This window comes from Aquila chrysaetos, chromosome 21, assembly GCF_900496995.4.
Source record: "Aquila chrysaetos chrysaetos chromosome 21, bAquChr1.4, whole genome shotgun sequence".
NCBI classification, from domain to species: Eukaryota; Metazoa; Chordata; class Aves; order Accipitriformes; family Accipitridae; genus Aquila; species Aquila chrysaetos.
The window spans coordinates 3106653-3128088 of NC_044024.1; the positions used below are offsets into that span (position 1 = coordinate 3106653).

The 21436-nt window shown below is 34.6% G+C and overlaps 1 protein-coding gene across 3 annotated transcripts in view; it reads left to right on the forward strand.

Moving 5' to 3' along the window:
• LOC115333553 (connector enhancer of kinase suppressor of ras 2-like) overlaps nucleotides 1-21436 on the forward strand; it is a 212381-nt gene that overhangs the window by 122679 nt on the left and 68266 nt on the right. For all 3 annotated transcript variants that reach the window (XM_029996622.1, XM_029996623.1, XM_029996624.1), the window contains exons 7-9: nucleotides 1961-2020; nucleotides 6826-6894; nucleotides 20008-20154. In XM_029996622.1, the coding sequence (XP_029852482.1) occupies nucleotides 1961-2020; nucleotides 6826-6894; nucleotides 20008-20154 (276 nt within the window). The remainder of the gene's footprint in view (nucleotides 1-1960; nucleotides 2021-6825; nucleotides 6895-20007; nucleotides 20155-21436) is intronic.

Consider the following 21436-nt stretch of genomic DNA (forward strand, 5'->3'; position numbering starts at 1 on the left):
TTTGGCCTTAAAAATCTTAGTCTGTTGGTTTCTTAAGTGGGGAATGAATCTTGACAAAACAAGTAGGGTGTTAGAACTGTGATATTAAATTTGATATTAAAAGTGTGGCTGGAAATGTTACTGAAGTCTACTATGTGTTAAAATAACAGACTTCTGTGATGGATGCAGCAATGTTGCATAACATTCCAGCTAAAAGTTCACTGTGGAAATCCAGCGTTACACATACTAGATGGATTTAAATATTTATTTAAGATTTTTAATGGACACTCAACGTCCCATTCTCAGTGAGAACCTTCAGGGTTTTTCATGATCTAGTGCTCTTGTTTATGGCTTTCAGTTGGCAAAGAGAATCAGATGTTTGTCAGTAACAGTTGAAGGTGCTACAGAAACAATAGAATAGTGAACACTGATAAAATTAAACCAACTGTATAGAAGGAAATAGTGGAAGACTCCACAGAAACTTCTTTCTTCCAACTGATCACATTTTGTGAAAGTGATTTCAAGATCTAATTTGGACATCTTTGTTATTTACAAATGAAATAGCTTATAAAGCAGTCTTATTTAAGAGAACAAGTAGTCACGGTGAGTAGAATCTAAAATGGAGTTTCCTATGCAGCAGAGTTAAGCATCCTTATCAGTTTTAGACAGTCTTTTAAGATTTAAATAAACTTAAAACTTGCTGAAATGGAATTAGTTTACATTAAGGTAGAAGTCACATTTTCTCAGGATGAAAAATCAAAGCAGATCCAGCTAGAGCAGGTTACTCAGGGCCTCATCCACTCAAGTTTTGATCATCTCCAAGTCAGAGATTCCACAGATTCCACAGCCTTGCCAACCTGTTCCAGTGTTTTATCATCTTAATGGTGAAATCAGGGGGGGTGATGTTTTGTTTTGTTTTGTTTTAATATAGTTCCAACTTGTGTTCCTTGCTTCTCATTGTCTCACTGTGCACTTTCAAAAAGAGTTTGGCTCCATCTTCTCTATACCCTTCCAATTTAGGTAGTTGTAAAGAGTGATATGATCTTAACTTTGTATTTTTTTTACCTTTTTTTTTCGTGTGTGTGTGTGTAAACACCCAGCCTGAAGATCTTCATTGCTGTTTTAAATTGGTTTCTGTGAACAAAATGTTCTTTCTTATTGCTGGGGGCTCTAAGCTTCCATTCTGACAGCACAAGGTGATGCGGAATTATTGAAAGGATAATGAATCAGCAGCACAATGTACCAATTAGATTAATTAGATTTCAAAATTTGATGGATAACCATACTATATGGAGAGATGTGAAGCTATGACCTTACTCCTGAAAGGCAAGAATACAAGCAATTGAGTCTCACTGACATTTAAGGCTCTCTGTGTGCATGTGTGTACAGTTAGATAGATACCTACTTAGGTTGTCTCTCTGTATCATGTCCATTGCCTCCTTGAAGCAGTATTCTTGCTGGACTAATTACAAAGCTCCTGTTCACCAAGTTCATTTTTCTCCACAAATTGGCAATATGAGTACTGGCTCATGTATTTTCCGAGCTAGGCTATGGTTTCATCTTTATTGAATCAGTAACTCTCTGCAGATGGGGCATTTAAATTTAGACACTATTCCTGTTCATGGTTTCAGTTTTGATACTTTTTAAATATCACTAGTAATAGAAAGAGGTCATGTTAAATATTTCAAATACTGAATAGGATTGAGCTTTTATGCTGATGTTCGGTGTTGAATTTGGTCCAAAAACTCTGTTTGGAATAAAAAAAAAAAAGCATTAAGTGAGAAAACTATGCTGTTTATAGTGGGTCTTGATACGTATTTGTTTAACTTAGATTTGCAAATGTTAATTGACCATGGTTCTTTCCAGTCTGTTCAAATGTTATGGTCCTTAAACTGGAATAAACATACCATTTTAATTTCCATGCAAACATCATGTATTTGTTTCCTACAAATATTAATTACCTTTCTTGCTCTTTTTTCAGGGAATGTATATCAAATCAACATATGATGGACTACACGTAATCACAGGAACAACTGAAAATGTGAGCTTCTTTATTCTAAATGACTTTTATCATGCATACAAGTATTTTCTGTATATCTGCAGTGCATTTTGTAATATGAAAACTGGCTTTAAATTAAGCCACCTTTTATTAATACTTTATCTTTTCTGTACCTATATTATCTTTGTAAAAAATTGGAACCCCTGAAAATAGACATAGAAAAATATCTGTGATGAAGTGACTAATAACTGACAAGATAATGAAATGAAAATCTTGAACTTCTGTCCTCAGTGGTTCTTCTAATACATCTTTCGAACAGTGTTCATGTATATATTTTCTCTCTGGCACAAAAGTGTTTTTGTTTATATTAAGTAAATTTTTCTCACATAAGAGCATCATCGTTACTCTAAATTAATATTGGTTGTATTTAATTTTTGTTCACTACTTTAGATAAATCTCTCAGAACATAGGACAGTTTAGATTCTTATAAAAAAAGAAGTATTTTTCTGTCAACAGAACAATAGAAATAATATAACAGGGAAAAAAAATCTGCCTCAGGCATTTATATTGACCAGAGTATTCACAAAATTGCAGAGTTACTGATAAGCATAGCTGTCATCTGAACATCCCTTAACATGTACAGTCAGCTTACTTTATGCAATGGGTAAATATTGTTATACAGTGACGACTACTTTTTTGCTAAGAGTTCTTTGTTTTCTTCTTAGAACGGACAGTAATTTTTTTGTGATTTTTTTTCCCTAATTACCAAATTAAATTAAAAATTATGTTAGAAAAATTAGGCTTTTGAAGATGATGCCTGTCCTAGGATTGACTCATAGAAAATTAGTAGCTTCTGTATGTCTGAGCAATTCAGTAAAATAGATTGTAAAATAATAAATTTTTAAATAGTTACAATATCAGCAGTATGGGTGGATGTAAAAAACATGCGTAATGGAGAAAGATAACTTAAAATATTATATTTCATATCAGACAGGTTATAGAATAATCTTTGATAAACCAGAAAGTTTTCAAAACTAGCAGTAATTACTGACAGAACTATCACTAAGAAGGGAAAAATTGTGAAAAGGAGCAAACAGATTTTGCTACGTGGACAGGAGGGGACGGATGATTTGACAATGTTAAAAAACCAAGTTAGTTAACAATCCAAATAACTATTGTGTGGGATGTATAAAAAGTTCTTTTATGAAAATAACCATTCCTGAAAGAATTGTATTGGGAGAAGTTAAGCACCATTGTATTTTCATATTTTCCATCATCTGTAGTAAAAATACAGAAGACACCAAGAAAAATCTATTAATTATAATTTTCATTGTAGTCCCAGAAGTGTTAGGCAAAACTGAACCAAAAGCACACAGAATTGCTGCAGCACATAAATCAGTATGGCTGATCATAGAAAAACTAAACAGTTTTGTGTGACAAGAATAATGAAGTAGCTTCTAAATATCCTTCTTGTTACTTAACTTGCAATTCATAATTGTAGAATTGAAAAAAATGAATTTACTTCAACTGCCGCAATCTAATTACTATGACAGGCCTCATAATAAGACCCATCCTTTCTGTTTTTCATACAGTGTTTTAGCCACACTGTTTTCATTCAGTCTTGGATCTGTTTAACAGCATATAGCTGGATAAATTACAAGTGTAAATTTTATAAAGCTAATATTGAAATTATGTAATGCTGACACCCAAGGAACATAAAATTAGCACTGTGCAGCTAGCCAATGATGTAAATACTTGCTGGCATACATCAATGGTATACTGGCCTATATGGATAAGCTTCATATGTGATATTTTGTTGTACTTGATCTATATATATTGAGTAGTATTGCATCATGCAGTTTTTGTCACTCAGTTTTTAGACAGCACAAACCCATGGAAAGCCTGATGATTTATGTGTCACAGTTTGTGAAGACAAGTCTAACACAAATTAAACTTAAATTTTTTTTGCTTATTTGTATTAACGCCATTGGCAGCATTTAGAAGTCTTAAAATAAATGTATGTATATCTTGGGTCCTGAAACTTATGAATGATCCATCTTGATTATGTTGCAACAGATTTTGTTCATAGATTGAATTACTCATGCTATAATTAATCCACTTTTTTACTGTAATTCATTTTAGAAATATAATGCAGTTTGTAGGGAAAATATTTATATATTTATAATTGAAATTCACATGAGGAGTTACTAAATTGCCAGCCACTAAAATTTTTATTTTTATTTTGACTAAACTTTAGATGTCAGAACTTTTTGATAAGACACCACCATATGAAGTTGCTTTTTTGTTTTTGCTAAAATTGTAATCACATGTTCAGATAAACTAGCTTCAAAGACCTTTAATTTCTGGCATTTCAGCAAATTGATTTTTCATTCCTTTTGAAGGGATAATTGACCTCAGAGCCAGTGTTTAATTTTAAAAGATAATAATTAGCTCAGTCTCATCAAAGCCAGGAAAGTAGCTAAAAAGAGAAAGGACCAGGCCTTTGCTTTTCCAACTAACATCAGCTGAAGTTAAATGTTACAAATGGTGATGTTTACCTGCGTTTCCTGCTTACCTTTTATTCACTGTTTAAAGTGATCAATTTGTGTTCACACTGAATTCTAGAAATATCTTTGTTATATGTTTAGTCCTGTGTGAAAGACCAGTCTGCCAAAATTCTGCAAGTTTCCACTAAAAGGAGAAACTGACACTGGATCCAGGTAGTTCTGCACGCCATCCTATAAAGTACATAGGTAAAATCCTGTTTATTTTAGTGCAGAAGGACTCAGATGGCAGGAGTTGAGATCTGGCTGTGATGACCAAGTAGTTTAGCTCAAGGGCTAGACTCCCCACTACAGGAGAGACAGAAGCCCTTATGAAAAAACAAGCAGAAATCAAGCAGGTGAGGAACTGGAAGGTAGCTTGTGTTGGGGAGGTTGGGCAGAGCAAGGTTAGGAATGATAAGCAAGCAGTAAGCTGAACGTAAAAGCTGTGCTTGGAATAGCACCTACAACACACTTGGAATCACTATGTCAAATATTGGCTATTTGCCCTATTGGCTTTTTTTTTCCCTACTGATTGAATAATTAATTATGTCTCCTACTACTCTTCAGCACCTGTGCAAACTGCAGAATCTATTGATTAGTCAGCAGGTGCTGACTATTGGAGAGTAAGTTGACCTTCTCATACATGAGTGTCATCGGCATTTTATTCAGAAGTAATTGCAGTCATTTTCTTCCCAGTGGCGATTTGGGGTTTTGTTCCTTTTATTTATCTTATTTTTTTAATCTCTATCCACGAAAGGGATGGAAATGATGGGTGGGATTTTTGGTTGGTGAAGACTGTCCAGCTGAAGAGCTCCTGTGTGTTTCCTGGAAGTCTTGACTGGTATGCAGTGAGGTCATGAATATAAACTTCTACAAGTCACTTTTAGTTCGGGTAAATCTTTTCTTCCTTTGCATTTGACATCTGGCTCGTGTGCCATGGGCAATTTATGTCATAGGCTGAATCCAAAAAACATCCAGGAACTGAACTAAATTTTGATAATGTAACTCCTTTTCTGTGAGGATCTTCTTCAACAGTGTTAGAGTTTGACCACTCCCTGTAGCTGCAAGTGGCTCTTTTTCTGCCTTTCTTAGGAGTCTGCTTACTTGGACAGGGAACTTGAACTGTTACTCAAAGAGTATTTTGCTTTAAATGTTTCTGTGTTGTTGGAGATGGGACAATCTGTCCACTCCTCTCTCTGACTCTAACAAGTAGAGTAAACATTCAACCTTGTCCAAGTCTCCTGGGCTGGTCCACTTCCTTAATAGCTAACTTCCACTGTGATTTATTTTTCAAGGTGATGTCTCAGCTCTTTAATTCTTTTCTGGTTATTTTCTCCTGAATTTCAAGTTGGTGTACTCTGTGTCAGTAGAACACTCTTGTAAGCTAGTGCACAATGCAAGTAAGTTCCCTTGAATTCTCAGTTCTCTACTCTTGGCTATGACTGCTGATCTGCATGCCTTACAGATTTAAGATCTGGTTTCACTGAAGCATTTAAAAATGGTTTGCTAAATAGCAGTTGACCATTTTCAAGTAGCTTTTCAATGGGTTTTAATCCATTTTAATGTTATCAGAAGAAGCTCTATTTAGGATAAGGGAGTTTTTCAGCTCAGTGATCCCCAAATTATGCGAATGGTATATATGGAATACTGTGTGTGTTTAGGTATGTGTGTGTGTGTATATATATATATATAAAAAATATCTCCTGAAGAGCTAGTCTGTCACCGACATTATCCATTTGTAAATTACCACCTTCTGTGTTCAAATGGTTAATCTAGTACTGTGTTGGAAGTGCTGGAGCTGGTGTATTTGCAGAGTATCTTCAGTGCACTTAAGCAGTAAAACTGCTATATAAAGGACTGGGAGACCTGCTTTTCTGTTACACGCATGGTTGGTCCAGTCCTGTCCCTGACCATGCAGTAAGCTCAGTATTTGTTGACTTAACAGATTTACTTCAATGTGATATAAATTCACTCAGTGTGTTCCCAGCAAGACTGTGACAGCTCATACTCCCCACAGAGAGGTGAAGAAGCTAGAATAATTTGACCAGTCAAAAGGGCTGTTCACCACTAATGGAAGTGGGATTCTAGATTACTTCATCAAATTGCCATCTGTAACCAGCAAAAACATAGTTCCTTATAAATACAGTTTTCATAAATATGACCGATTATTGTTATTTGATAGCAATAATACTTCTTTGGGCACAGCTTTCTTGCCTCCTTCAACATTCGTTGGTTTAGTTCCTGCCCTTCGTTTCCCCATCCCCCCCCCATGTAAAGTTAATTATTGTCTCTTGTCCTTAGTCTCCTGCTGACCAATGTAAGAAAATCCATGCTGGTGATGAGGTGATCCAGGTCAACCATCAAACTGTGGTAAGTATTTTGGAAATTCTGTTCTGCAGTCTTTGCCTATTCCCACTGCTAAAAAGGTAATAATTCGTCGTAGAAGGTAACTTTGCCGAACTAGATTATTATTTATGTCTTTCAAAATATCGTAACCACTGCTTATGCTTAATAAGAAAAGGCACAAGTTGACTTAGTAACCAGCCCAGAAGGATTAAGCCAAATTTACATTTTGTACATCTGCTGTTTAACACCATACTCTTTATATAAGGAGATCCCAGATTTTTTCACTGAAGTTCTTAGACTTCTCATTGTGGATATGCCAGCTAGTTTAACTTTTCCCTCTTAAACAGAATTTTGCATTCTGTTTAATACAAGATTCAGATTAAAAATGCAGAAGTGCTGTAACAGCCATATATTCTGAATCTGTTGTGGGAGAAAAAAAACATGTAAAGATGATTAAAGTGTTGATAGAAATCTGTCAGATTTTGCTTTTGTGCATTCTTGCATGCAGATTTATTTTTAGGCAGATGAGCAGTTTTATAAACTTAGTGAAACTATTAATTGGTATAAAATCACATAAGCATGTATATGCAGAAGTATATGCTGAGCCCAAGGTATTGCAGTACATGATTTGCGTATGTTTAAACATGCCTACCATTGCATTTCTTTCACAGCTGTCTGCTGTATTGTGTACTGTATCTATACAAAACTACATTTCGTTTTATGTAGAAATGCAGGAATAATATGTTTCTGCGGCATTCATAGAATTGTATCCTGACTTAAAACACACGTGACTTCACTGAAGATTTATTCATTTGTTTATTTGATTAAATTATTTGTAATTGTGCTCTAAAAGCCTATCAGAGCGCTTACCTAAAAGCCTGTCAGAGCCTTATCCAAGGTTGAATGGTTATATATTTCTTCCTATTTTGTGATGACACACATTGCTGCCTTATAACTAATGTTAGTTCCAGTGTTGATGATTACTGGAAAAAACGCAGTCACATTTTGTCCCAGTACTATCTTAAGTCATAGGGACTGTCCCTTTTAAAAAAAAATAAAATTGTATGTTGCAGAAGAATGGAAGCAGTGTTGCTGGAACTACAGGTGAAAGAAACGCTTGTATTTCCTACTTATTAGGCATGAGAAGCATTGTGACAGTGAAGATGATAACTACTTAAAGTGCTCATAATTTAGCCCTTTAACTTTGTCTTGCTGAACCCCATCTCCTAACACAGCAGCAGCAAAATTAAGAAATCTTTCTGTCTGTCGTTTGTGTGAGGTGGAAATATGAAAGTCTGATTAGAAAAATCTTATGATTAGAGAGAAAATATTTTCTCTTGTAAAGAAGTATAACTTATTCATTTACACTTTAAATGTTAATGCAACATGCAGCTCTTTACCTATATTGGAGAGGTTCTATGAGTTGTCATAGTTACAAGTTGAAATATGCATTAGACTGGCTTTCTCCATCAAACATGCTTTTCAAGTGACAGACCTGATTTAATCTTTACTCGCCAAGGTGAAATCCCCTCATTCAGCTACTCAGGAATTGGCTTTCTGGATAGCAACTCTTTCCATGTGTGTTATTACAACAGGCCCAAGGTGTTTGATACTTGTAATCCCTTTCCAGCTAAGGGCACAGTACCAACAGCTGAGTCAAGTGGCATAAAATACCTTTTTCTAAAAAAACCCCACTATTAATTATTCATTCTGAAGTTTATAACAAGCTAAGAAAAGAGATAAATGGCAAGCTGTTTCTTTCGGGAATTTATTCTTCCTTTGAAATGGCTGGGAAAGTGTTATTCTGTCTTCACTGTGACTTTGGAAAGTCAGACAGTAATATTGAGTGTTTGCATGTTTCAGAGGTGTATGTCCAACCCTCTTCCCGTCATGGACTGGAAGTTTTAATGTTTTAAGTATCACTTTGATCTTCAAGTGTGCCCTTTAAGTCAATTCTGGTACGTCTTGCTGCAAACTACACTTAGCTGTGTTCCTTCTTCACCCAACTTATCACAAGTTGTGATGATCAATATCATGCTTATAATTACCATGATTTCCATTAGTGGACTAGAATAATTCAAAGGCAACAGCTTGTTAAATTTCCATGTAATCAATATTTTAATACTAGCAAGACCAGCTCATAAAATGAGGTGTAACCCATTTGAAATCATTGATTGGGGAGGGCAGTTGAATAACCTTACAAAAGAAAAGCTTGCATATCTGTGGTGGTCTTACAGGTTTTCCAGAGCGGTAAACTGTCTTGCTCACTAAGTAGAGGAGAATGGATTTGTGCTGCACAAAGTTCTCACTAGAACCCAACATTTTCTCATACCAGCCTTTGACTCCAGTTTAGCAAAAGCAAGCGCTAGTAGAAGTAAAATTGTAAAAAAGAAAAATCAAAGCGGTTTGAAATTATACCTAGCCAAAATGTGCTTGTTCAGCTGTTTTGTGCTTCTCACTTCTCTCACAATGTTCTCCAGCCGTTTTTGTTGCCTGGTAGTTGGTAGTGCCATTTCTACCATTAGTTTGATTTCTGGACTGGAGATTAAATGCTTGCTTCCTTCCCTCTCTCTCTCTCACGCGCGCCTTCTCTCTCTCCAACTTTTACTCAATGTTTTTTCCCCTTTTTTAGGTTAAACGTCACATCTTCATTCCCTCTAAAATAAAATTGCAGCAAAAGTTTGCATTGATTTATAACCAGTTATGATGGCTTGCATTTTCCCTTTACCTTGTTTTGGAGCTGAAAGAAGTGGAATGTTTCTTTATTTCTCTAATGTATCATTCTGTTCAATTTATTTCATACGAAGCATTTATCATTGCCCTGTGAAGAGGCAAATTACTACATATAGTATCCTAAATACTTCCTGGGTTGTTACAGAATTTTCAAGATAGATAGTTAAAATATTATTTACAATATATGTATCCAGTGAAATCCATGGTCTCCAGTGTCCTGTTAGTTTTCCATAGAGACTCTACGTAAAGCATTAAAAGCCTAGATGATAAAAATATAGATGTTAGTGTTATTTCTTATTCCTGCTTTTACCTGTTCATTGGTAAGGGAGGCTCCATGCTTTCATAAAATATATACACAGGTTAAGTTATACAATGTAAAGATGCAGAAATGTACTTCTTCAGATATTTGTATGCTTCAGAGATTCTGCATCCAACAAATTTTATCTTTGTAGTCGTAACGGAGACATTTTCTTAAGACTGAAGTTTCTGTAGCATTTTGGTAGTCTATCAAATATGAATCCCATTCAACACAACGTGTTTTGAAAGAATCTGTTCTGAAGATGATTAGATAGAGTCATTTTGTATTGCCACTAGTGAAAATACTTTCCTGATTAGAGAAAGTATGGATCTCTTTTAATAGATTCCAAACATATAACTGACAACTGGCATCACTTAATCTGATTTTGACTGAACTAGGCCAGTGTATTTTCTAGATAGATTCATATTCACTCATTTAATAAGATCATTTGAGTTTTAAAACTTTCATTGATGTTCCCACAACCTGTAATAAATTCTTCCGGTAGTTAATTATTCTTATTGCTGGGGAAAAAAAAAAATCATTTTATTTGTAGTCTACATTTGTCTGGCACAAGCTTCCAGTCCTTTGATCTTGATATATTTTTATCTATTAGATTGGAGAGCAGGTTTCTCATTTAGGTATTTCTAGGATGCAATCAAATTGCCTCTGAACTTTTTTTTTTTTTTTTTTTTTTTTTGGTAAGCGAGATAATTTGAGCACTTCCACTTTGTCATCCTAACGCATGATCCTCCTCAACAACCTCTTTAAATTCCCAACTGTAATACTTTGCATATCTAACATTGAGTTACAGAGCTGTCCAGTGAAAGCATTCATTCATGTGTAGGGTAGTACTCCTGTGCTAAAATAGTATAAATGAGACTACATTAATGTAGCCATTACCAACTAGCTGTTCACTCTTTTAAAAAGGTTTGTGTTCATTTTTCATTCATAGGCAAAAATGAAACTAAGCGGACACTTCTATTTGATTTTTTCCTTTAAAAACAAAACCTGTAATTTCAATTTAAGTTTGACTCTCCATCAGGAGGTCCATTTTAAGAGAAGAATCATTATCTGTTTTGAAATTGTGAGAAGAGTAAGCTTTTAAACAGGTTTAAGAAGATGTAGAATTAGAAATACTTGTACCGTCAATGCATTTGAGTGGAGTCAACACCCATAATAGCATTTCTAATCCTGGAGGCAGTTCTCTGGACTTCTATAGCTATAGCAGAGGATTAAGCATGCTGACAACGTCGGTCTCATTGAATTGGTGGATGTATGGAGTTAAGCATTTTGGGATTGATGTGACTAGAATGTTTTGGCTGTATGTTTTCAAATTATTCTTTTTACCTACAATTAGTATACACATTTAATATAAAGCATTATCTGTATTAAGAAATATCAGATAGCTAGGAGGTAGCTATATTCATACTCTTCTCCCACCCCACTAAACCAGTTATATTAACAAATATATTAAAAATATTAACAAAACAAGACCACTTGTTTTACTTTACTTTTCAAATAACTTTTCAGTGTAGTTGAGAGTTAAAAAAAAAAAAAAAAAAGACAGGAAAGCAGCTTACAAGTTATATAATGCAACAATTGAAAGAGTTAGAAATAAAAGACTTATTATGTGGAATCTGGTCTAACCAAGGAACACTCTGTAATACAATTATAAAGATCAAAGAAAAAATAATAGTACTTTAAGCAAGAAATTAATTAAATCAGGCGATTCACCACTGGCTGTTAAGATCATTTAATCATTATTCAATTTCCTTATTTGCTTTTCTGCTTGTCCTTCTTGCTTATTAGATTTTAATAAAACAGCATCAGAAACTTTAAAAATAAGTTATATGTTCTAAATTACTGCCACACTAACTCTTTATTTTTCCCTACAGTTGCAACAGGCACTAGTTCTGCCAGTGCCTTGTAGATTTTTACTTCCTCTCCTATAAAATTATACAGAAGTGCTGAATTTGCCACTGTACATTTATTTGTTTGCAAAATTAATAATTATACCTTAGGTTCTGTGGATAGTATATTTTCTGCTGCTTAGTTGAAATAGCAAATTTCATATTGTAATTTTTTTAAAGTTGTTTTATTTATGGGACATGATTCTTTAGTCAAAGAATTGGGACTGTTATGCAGTGAAAATAGGGTAAAATTAAAGCCAAGATAGTCACTAGCCAAGAAATACTTGTTTCTTTCAGTTTTCCATAACAATGATAGTATCAAACATAGAACAAAGAAAACCAGTCATAATAAATATATAGGTGTATATATTCAGGACGCAAAGTTAGGTAATTTAATGCCAAATCGTCTTCACCTGAGTTTACTGAAGAGACTGAAAGTTTCAATTGCAAGTCCCTAAGCAATGATTTCTAATGAATTGTCTGCTTTACGATAACATTGTATGCTGGGGAAATGTAAGAAGGCAAAACTTACTAGTGAGTACTTTGCAAGATTTTGTAGGTGATTTAGAGAGGAAACAATAACTAAAGACATGAAGGAAAATGGCATATTAGGTGAAATGCAGCATAATTTTATGAAAATTAAACTGTGTTAATGTTCTACCTTTGATAATTTTTCAGACAACAGAAATATTGCAGATCCAAACAAGTATTGATCTAGCTGCCTGACCATCTGTAAAATATTTTATCTACTTCTCGATGGAAAAGTGTTTGATAAACTAGGGAAAACTGACAATTTTTTTTTTTTTTTTTTTTTTTTTGAGGATTAGAATTTCAAGGTCATTTAACAGGACAGAGAGCAATAATAATGCTTTTAGTAATTCCTGTTGAAAGCGAGATGTTACTCGGGAGCAACTGGCAAGACTCCAGAGTCAGAATGTAGTAATTAATCCCAAATCAACTGAGCGCCATAGAAGTGATGTGATGGAAAATGGCAAAGATGAACTTGGAATTAATCAGGAACAAGTTTCCAGGAGAAATAGAGTTTTAATGCCATTGTCTTGACATTGGTAATATCTTGTCTGAAATACTATGTGATGTTCGGGTCATTTCCAGTCATCAAAGGTGTGAAGTTACGTATGAACATTAAAAAAATGTAATGGGTAAAAAAGAAAACATATCATCTGTCTCGTATGAAGAGAATTTTTTTAAGGATTTCAATTTGGTTAACCCAGCCAGCTAGGTCTGAGACGGAATTCCTCTTTCTTAACAGACAGAGGCTATAAAGACCAAAGAGAAAGAACTCTTTAAGGTAAAAACAATATTGTGCAAGAGCAAGCATCCATACAAACATCTGTAAGTAAATCTGTGGTAGAATTTAAGAGGTCTGTCTAGGATGGTGTTTGAAGAACTGATGAAAATGATTACATTGTAGTTGCCTGCAGCTATGTAGAAGATGAAACAAATGGATGTAGGCCTAGAAGGGCTCCTTCAGTTCTAACACCTTTGCTTTGTTGTGTATCGTGTTTGTTATGTTATCTCCGAATAGCTGTTGTTTTTAACTAATGTGGCTGCATTTTCATACTTGATAAGCTTATTCTTTGGAATGATGGATGCTATGCTTTCAGTACTTAAAGGGAGCTTATAATAAAGATGAGGACAGACTTTTTAGTAGGGCCTGTTGCGATAGGACAAGGCGTAATGGTTTTAAACTAGAAGAGTGTAGATTTAGACTAGATATAAGGCAGATTTTTTTTTTTTTTTGTGATGAGGGTGGTGAGACACTGGCACAGGTTGCCCAGAGAGGTGGTAGATGCCCCATCCCTGGCAGTGTTCAAGGTCAGGTTGGATGGGGCTCGGAGCAACCTGATCTAGTTGAAGATGTCCCTGCTCATTGCAGGGGGGCTGGACTAGATGACCTTTAAAGGTCCCTTCCAACCCAAACTATTCTATGATTCTGCGATTCTAAATACATGTTCAGCAGCCTAATACCCTTTCATACTGTTCATTGTCAAATTACATACTTTAAAATAAGTGTGTTAAGAGCACTGGCACAAGGAAATAATTTCAGCACTAATTTATTGCTGTGAAGATATTTATTAAATTAATATCCTAGGTGTATATTTGTGGAATTGTAAATTTGAGTCTTAATGAGAGCTCATTTTAGATGGAGGTAAATCTGTAAATGTAGTGCCAGATCACACCATCTGTGTTTCGGCACACTGTGTGTTGTAAAATACAAGTAGGAACAGCAAAGGCAAAAGATGTCATGAGAATTACAACTTCTTCCCCCAAAAGATGTCATTCTGTTCCCAAACAAATTGCCACATGTTACTTATTCTCAGGGTTCAGTCTTTCAAAAACGCTTAGTAATGTATGTCTTCCAGTAGCAGATATTGCATCTACTTGGAATCTTGCTGTATTTCTCCATTAGTTAATGAAAATAACTAAGTAAGATAACAGGAGAACATTTGTTTTTCCATCGTCAGTTATTGTTAGTAACAGTTAGGATATTAATAAGAAGAATGAATCAGCTACAGGTGTTAATGGTGAGCTTCCCATTCAGTGACAGAAAGTAGTCTTATGATCTTCCAGCACATTTTTGTCTAATAATAATTTCTGATTTCCATGTTAATCAAACCAATTCCCTTGATTAAGTCCCTAATGAGTCAAAGTGAATTATAGACTTAAAATACGAAAGGATGATAATCTGTTTCCTTAACAAAAAGTTGAGTTTACACAAGCTTTTTTTTTTTTTTTTTTTTTAATGCAAATATGAAGAGAGGTCATACTCTTGAGGTTCAAGTAAGTATCCAGATGGCTTTGCTTATGTATTTGAAGAGCCTTGAGGGGAAACATCTGTCCTGGTTCATGTCAGGGTTGCTGCAGTCAAAGCAAAATTACTTGTTTTCAGGTGGTGTGCAATACAGTATGTTCTAAATATTTAGAAAATATCCTGTACATTGATTTCCAGATCAAATGCCTAACAAGGTAGTTCTTAAATTCCTGTTTAGTTAATGCTCCATCTCTCTCCATCCTAGGTAATATTAAAGCTTGCATACAATACAGCGAGTAGAATATGCACAATTCTCACAAAAAAATTAAGGTATAACCTACCTTCCTTCTGTGAGGTGCACTCTATATTTTTGTACTTCTCAGAACTTTTTCATTCTTCAGAGTCCTGATAGATGTTTAGGGTTTGATAAGGCAGTGAAGGAACTGAGGAACCACGCTTCTGCTTTATCCCCAGAATTTTCAGGAGCAGCAGAGAAAGGAATATAGGTATTCTATCCACTATGCATTCCTAGTTCCACTATCTGAGCTGTGTCTTCTAAATTTGTACCATAACAAATATGTATAATGCATTTCAAAGAAATTGGGGTGGAGGTGAATAACTGTTGTGGTGGTTTTGACTACTGGAATCCCTTGATAAGCACCATCATGTTCAACAGTCCAGCTGTTTTTTCAGTTCTTTTTAATAGACGAATGTATCATGCACTTAATGCCTGTGCGGTCATCCACAAATGCACCGGTTTGAGTTTTTGTCAGTCTTTTTTGTGTGTGTGCATGTCTGTAACATTAAGAATTTTTTGTATTAGTTTGGGTTTTTATACAGATCATCAGTGAGTCATCGCTGGCCAGGTAGCCTTTATTTTAAAAAAGGAGAAAAGGTGCTTGTCCAGCATAAACAGAGTTCGGATTTATAAAAATGCTGAAATTACTATTGCTGGTAGTATGCATCCTGAATCCCATTAATACATATCTAGATCTTCTAAATGAGAAGGAACAAAGTCTATATAGGGAGACTTTAAAGAAGATACTGGAGAACTAGGAAACAAACTAGTTTACTGTCGGTTAATGAAAGTGATTTATGTTTTTCTGAACATACTAGTTATGCAATCCCAGCTACAAAATTATCAGGTTTAGGTATACAAAATTACTACAGCATTGTGGATATTTAAATTATTATACTTTTGTGGTAAAGAAATTTAATATTGTAGGGATTAATATTTTTGGAACTATTATTTTTGAAGTTAACATATTTTGCAGTTTCCACTAATTATCTGGCTTTACTCTCTCTGAGAAAGCTAACAAATCCTTTAACATAGGCAGTAGTACACATGTTTTTTCCCTGGAGCCCTTCTTTCCATACTGAAGATGTACAAAGCAATAAAAAGTTATTGATTAGAGCAATCCGAAGTGTAAACCACCAAAATCTTAAACTTCTGCCTACCTGTTACCATTTTCAGTGAGTTGTTGTACATTCTTCTACGTTTCTTCCATATTTAGCATCTAAATTAAAAAAAAATAGTAATTTTTTTGGCTAAAATTAAGAAGTCAATAATTTTAAGCCAGTAAATATCAAAGTTTCTGTGATTCTAATCTTTTTACAAACTCCGTGTGTGTCACTGACGTAGCAATTCTCATTGCTGGCACCTGACTGTATTTTGTATGTTCTTTGAGTTCTAAAGTAAGACTACAGCAGGCATGTGGCTTTCCACATTCTAGGTTTTGTAAGCCCAGTTTATAAAGAGATAAAAAATAGCACACTGTATTTCAATATGCAAATATGTTTAGCAGAGGACAGTGCACCATGACTAGAACTTTACTATGCTGTGCAAAGATGACATAATAATGTGCTTCTGAATTTGTTGACTTGAATGTAATGGGTATCCTAATTGTTCCAATTTCTTTTATTTGGGAAAATAAGACTATTACAGTAGTCTTTTTTTTTTTTTTCCTTCATTAGTCTAATGTTAATGTGAACTTTCATTACTGAGTGAAATATCTTAACCCAGATTGTAGAATCTGATTAACTGAATGTATATGCTAAAAATTTTAAAGGAGCAAAATACCCTTTTGCTGAATACATCTTACCATAGCTAGAAGCTAGTAATTGCTGTTAAAGACTGATTCTTTAAGAATAAATGTCAAAATCTGTCTCAAGGACTGGTTTTCAACTAAGATTTTTAATCTACTGTAATGACTTCTATTTTTTTCAAAGATATTTTTAGTAATACAATTTATAATAACATGTCCGAATTCCTGAGAGCATTTTATCATCACCTACTAATAATGACTGCAGACTGTTCTCTAATAGATCTTGGTATTTAATGGTTTTGTCGTTAAGGTTCTCATTGGAATAATTTATCATTAACTTAATTATTTATCATTCTTTTCTAAAAGGAGCTCATAGAACTCTAAAGATTTTAGCATTCTGAAAATTACATCAATCTATAAAAATGGAAAATAGTTCATTTTTAATTTTATAATTGAGTAAAATATATATATAGTCTCTATCATTTTATAAATAAAGTACAAAACTAGAAGAGTTCGTTTGGAACACAGGTTGATGTATTTGCATTTGTTTGGCTTTGGCCTGTTTATAATTACTACCATTTTCTGATTTCCTGTGGCCAGTGCATTTTTAGAAAGTTTTCAATAGAACAGCAACATTAAAAATAGAATAGAACTTTAAAAAGCTATTTTTTTTAGCTTTTTAAGCTAAAAGCTTTTTAGCTAAAAAGGATTTTTAAAATCCTTTTTAGAGTTACAACACATTGTGGTTGTTTCCAAGCAGAATGTTCACACTCAGGATCCTGGCTTTGGCCCACTGTGGAGACAGGCTAGAACCTTACAGTTTCTATCGTAACTTCTCTTCAGCCCTTATAACAGAATTTTAACTGAAATTTCTTCAAGGTTTCCTTTATTATTTTCCCTCCACTTTCATGTGTAATCAGATATTATCTTCCTCCAAGAGGAAGGTAGTTATAAACTATACCTGATATAATATGGTGATATATGTAGACTGCTCTGATTCTGAGCACCTAAATCTTTTTCTTTTTCTTTTTTTTTTTTTTTTTTCTTTAATAGCAACGGGAATACACACTTTGGTCAGAAGGGCAATTATGATTAAAATGTTATAGTGAACTCTGGCAGGTCAAACATAGTCAAAAAGCATAGCAAATATAAAGGCACTTAATGCTTGCATATATATGTAGAGTTACTGGTCTTGTATTCCCTAAGCTTTTCATTCTTAAATGTTCACTTTAAGGCTGCTGCAGTTTGGCCTCAGTAAGATTGTGTCTGGAGAACTGCTGTATGAACACAGCATTCTAATTCCTGTTCAGTACAGACCTGCTTGACACTAAGCCTTAAGACTTGTGGTAGTTGTAACATTTATGACAGGTCTTTACTATGGTCATTTATTACTACTGTAAAAATCTGCCATGTTTGGAACAGACAATGGAGAGAAGAGTTTAATACAGGCACCTTTAGAGGTGCTGGGGGCTCAGCTTTTCCGTGAAAGAAATTGACTTTTGCAAAAAATATTCTGTGCAGGATCGGATCCATACCGCTTTGTTTAGCGGAACTGTGGCTAGAAAGTAACCATCAATGTTCAAATTAATACCTGACTCATTTAAGTAATGTTTTTAAAAGGATGCAATATTTAAAAGGGTAAGTGGAGAGTCTATTCTGCACCTATTCACTTCCCTTGAGTAGCAAATCTAGAAGTTATGTGTGAGTAGGAGAAGATGCAAATAAGTAAGGCTAGGAAAATCCTCCAAAGTCCTCCCTATAAATACTTAGGTAGGCCTTGCTGTTTCCCAGAGCGAAATGTGAACCAGTAACCTAATAGTCACTTGCAAGTGGTTGCTCTTTCCAGTAATTCCTTTCCAGGTAGGCTTTGAGCTACTTCAGCAAGATCCTTGGTATACTTCCTGAAAATAACAAGATGAGACTAAATGAAGGCAATAGTTAAGCCCTTGGGACCCAGGGCTAAGGTTAGGTGTAAGTAACCAAGAGTCTGCTTTAGTTGTACCGTTTTTCTGACGCCAGTGGAAGAGAGACAAATGTCAAAATTTGTGGTCTAAGTCTGGTACCTAGATCAGGTCACAAGTACATTGACGAAAGATACAAGCTTTACAAGTGAATGTTAGCAAATCCTATAAGGATTGCAATATATTTCTGCCTATCAGTACTAGTTTGGGTGTTATATAGGATACTTTTTTTCAAGACTGTACTATTAAAGTAACTTCTTCAGTAATAATGTTACTCAGGAAATAGGGCAAACCAACTTTAATGATAATTCACTGTGAAGTGCTAAGTGGTAGGAAATTCTGATTTTATTCATAGTGAACAAGCTAATACATTAGTTGCATATAAGAAGGGCAAAAGGACTGCTGAATGGAGCCAAATTTATTCTCTTACTTAAACTAGTATAATTCCACTGATTTCAGTGGTGTAACTTGAAAGGTTTGGCTGAGGTTTAGAAATATGTGAATTTTTCTGAATTTCACTTTCAGTTCTGAATTTACATATCTGACTGTTTTAATACCCTTTTTGTTGTTGTTTTTCTCTCATGTGTCTGTGGAACTATGGATAGAAATTCAGCAGCACTTAAATGTGTAAGAAACGACTTTTATCATAAACATCTTTACTGTCATTTATATTATTATTCAGTTTTTAAACCTCTTCAACCATTCAGGATAATAGGATAGTGTAAACATTCATTTTTTAAAAAATCCTGTAAAAATACATTTTCTGTTTCATATATAAACAGTTCATGGTAAATTCATATTTAAATAATGAAGAAGATTAGGAAATGTCTCTAAGTAGCTTTTTGTGAGCAGCACATATAAAAACCTTTCAGTACTAGTGATGTTCTTTTGTATGGCTATGTTTACAACTTATAGTAACTTGAATTACTCAGCTCTATCCAGGGGCTATTTATCTATAGATAAATATCTATAGATATTTATCTATTTATCTATAGATAAATCAAGTAAATGATCGTTTATCTTCCGTTAGGATCTTAAAGCTGTTACATATGTTGCTATAGCATAGTCTGTCTTCCTCCTCAGCAGTGAATATTTCAGCTCAGGATCCAGACTGAAATTATTTCATGACTTCTAGTCGTCATCATTTGATTTAAAATGTACAGTGATCTCACAAATTATTAAAAGGGAGACAGTGTTCACTTATGCCTTATTAAGTTAAGAAACATAGCTTAAAAAAAAAATCCAGCTTCAGCTGCATCATTTTAGTCCAACAGAAGTAATCAGACACAGTTTATAAAAACTGCTTATGTTTGCAAAGAGTAGGCTGTAATAGACCTTTTCAGTTAACAGAAGACTTCCTTCACATTTAAAGTTAAACAGAAAGCTTTCAAAATTCAATTGTGGAATTTTTCCCTAGGTTGGCTGGCAGTTAAAGAACCTAGTAAATGCATTGCGGGAAGACCCAAATGGAGTGATTTTAACCTTGAAAAAACGTCCTCAGAATACCCTGGTTTCTGCTCCTGCCCTTCTGAAGAATGTGAGGTGGAAGCCTCTTGCACTTCAGGTAAGAAGGCTGTTGCAATGCTAGTGTCATGGTGAATCCTTTACTCTATTCAAGAGAAAACACTAGAATCTTTCCTTCCAGTGAAAGGAACAGGAGCCTCTAAAAAGTCCTAGATTCCTTTGAAATAGGGTTCTGAGATGAGTAAATATGGCAATACTGTATGTATCAATAAGATTGTTTTCCTCCATTTTTTCATGAAGTTGGGAGCCACAGGAATTCATAGAAGGAAAGAACATTTACAGTTTGGGTTACTTAAGAACAAGTCAGTCTAAGGTTCAGTAGCTGCTTTGACTGGCAGAGGCAACATTGCTTCCCTGTTTCCATTATTTCAGAGTCTGTCAAAAGTACTTGTTTGTAATCAAGCATGTCAGGCATTTTAGGTTTCAGGAAAAGTCTGCTTCTGCTCCACATCTTTCATCAAGTTTGAGGTTTTGGTAGCAATGTTAATAGAACCTCTTATATTTTCTGCATACTTATTCCTTGAAAACCTGTTGATATGAAAAAAATCAGTTGTGAACATCACAGCTGGTTCTTCCTACAGCATCAACATATGTAGGAGAAACTGACTCACCATAAAAAGACTGAACTCAAAATGTCATTATTAAAGTAAAATTTTTTGAGTAAGTTAGTAACTATGCATGTTTAATACTATATAACATCCTGTAATAAGTTTATGCACTTTCATAATGTGGAAGCTTCACAGAATTGTTTTATTTGGATCACATGATACATGAATGTGTTTCTGAATAATTTTTAAATTAACAAAACAAAGCAAACCCTTCAAGCCTATCCAGGCAAATTTCCTTCCTGCTTGGCACTTCCTGAATCTTTCATTCCTCAAAGTGCCTAAATCCTACACAGCTGCTCCACTTAAGGAGTTTGTGTAATCCTTGCAGCTCAGGAGTGCTGCCACTTGGGTTTAGTGCCATCTTCCCTTTCTCTGTGACTGCCTCTGGGGGAGAGGAAAGGGGCATTGTGACACCCAGAGGAGATTTCGGAACTCTTCAGATTTTTCTGTCATAAGGGTGCAGGAGTAACATTCTTTGCTCTAGCAAGATGATTATGTAGCTACTTGCGAACTTCATATGAAACCTCCAGGGGCAGCAAAATGAAAATTGCATTTGCAACAGGGCTTCCATAGAGATCGTCTCTTTATATTAGTACATTAAAGAATCATAATTCACAAGCAGCTCTAGTTCTAGAAGTTTTGTCAGTGTGAAAACAGTATGTACTGTATACATGGCACGGTATTTTCCACAAAACATGCCAACTTTTGTCATGG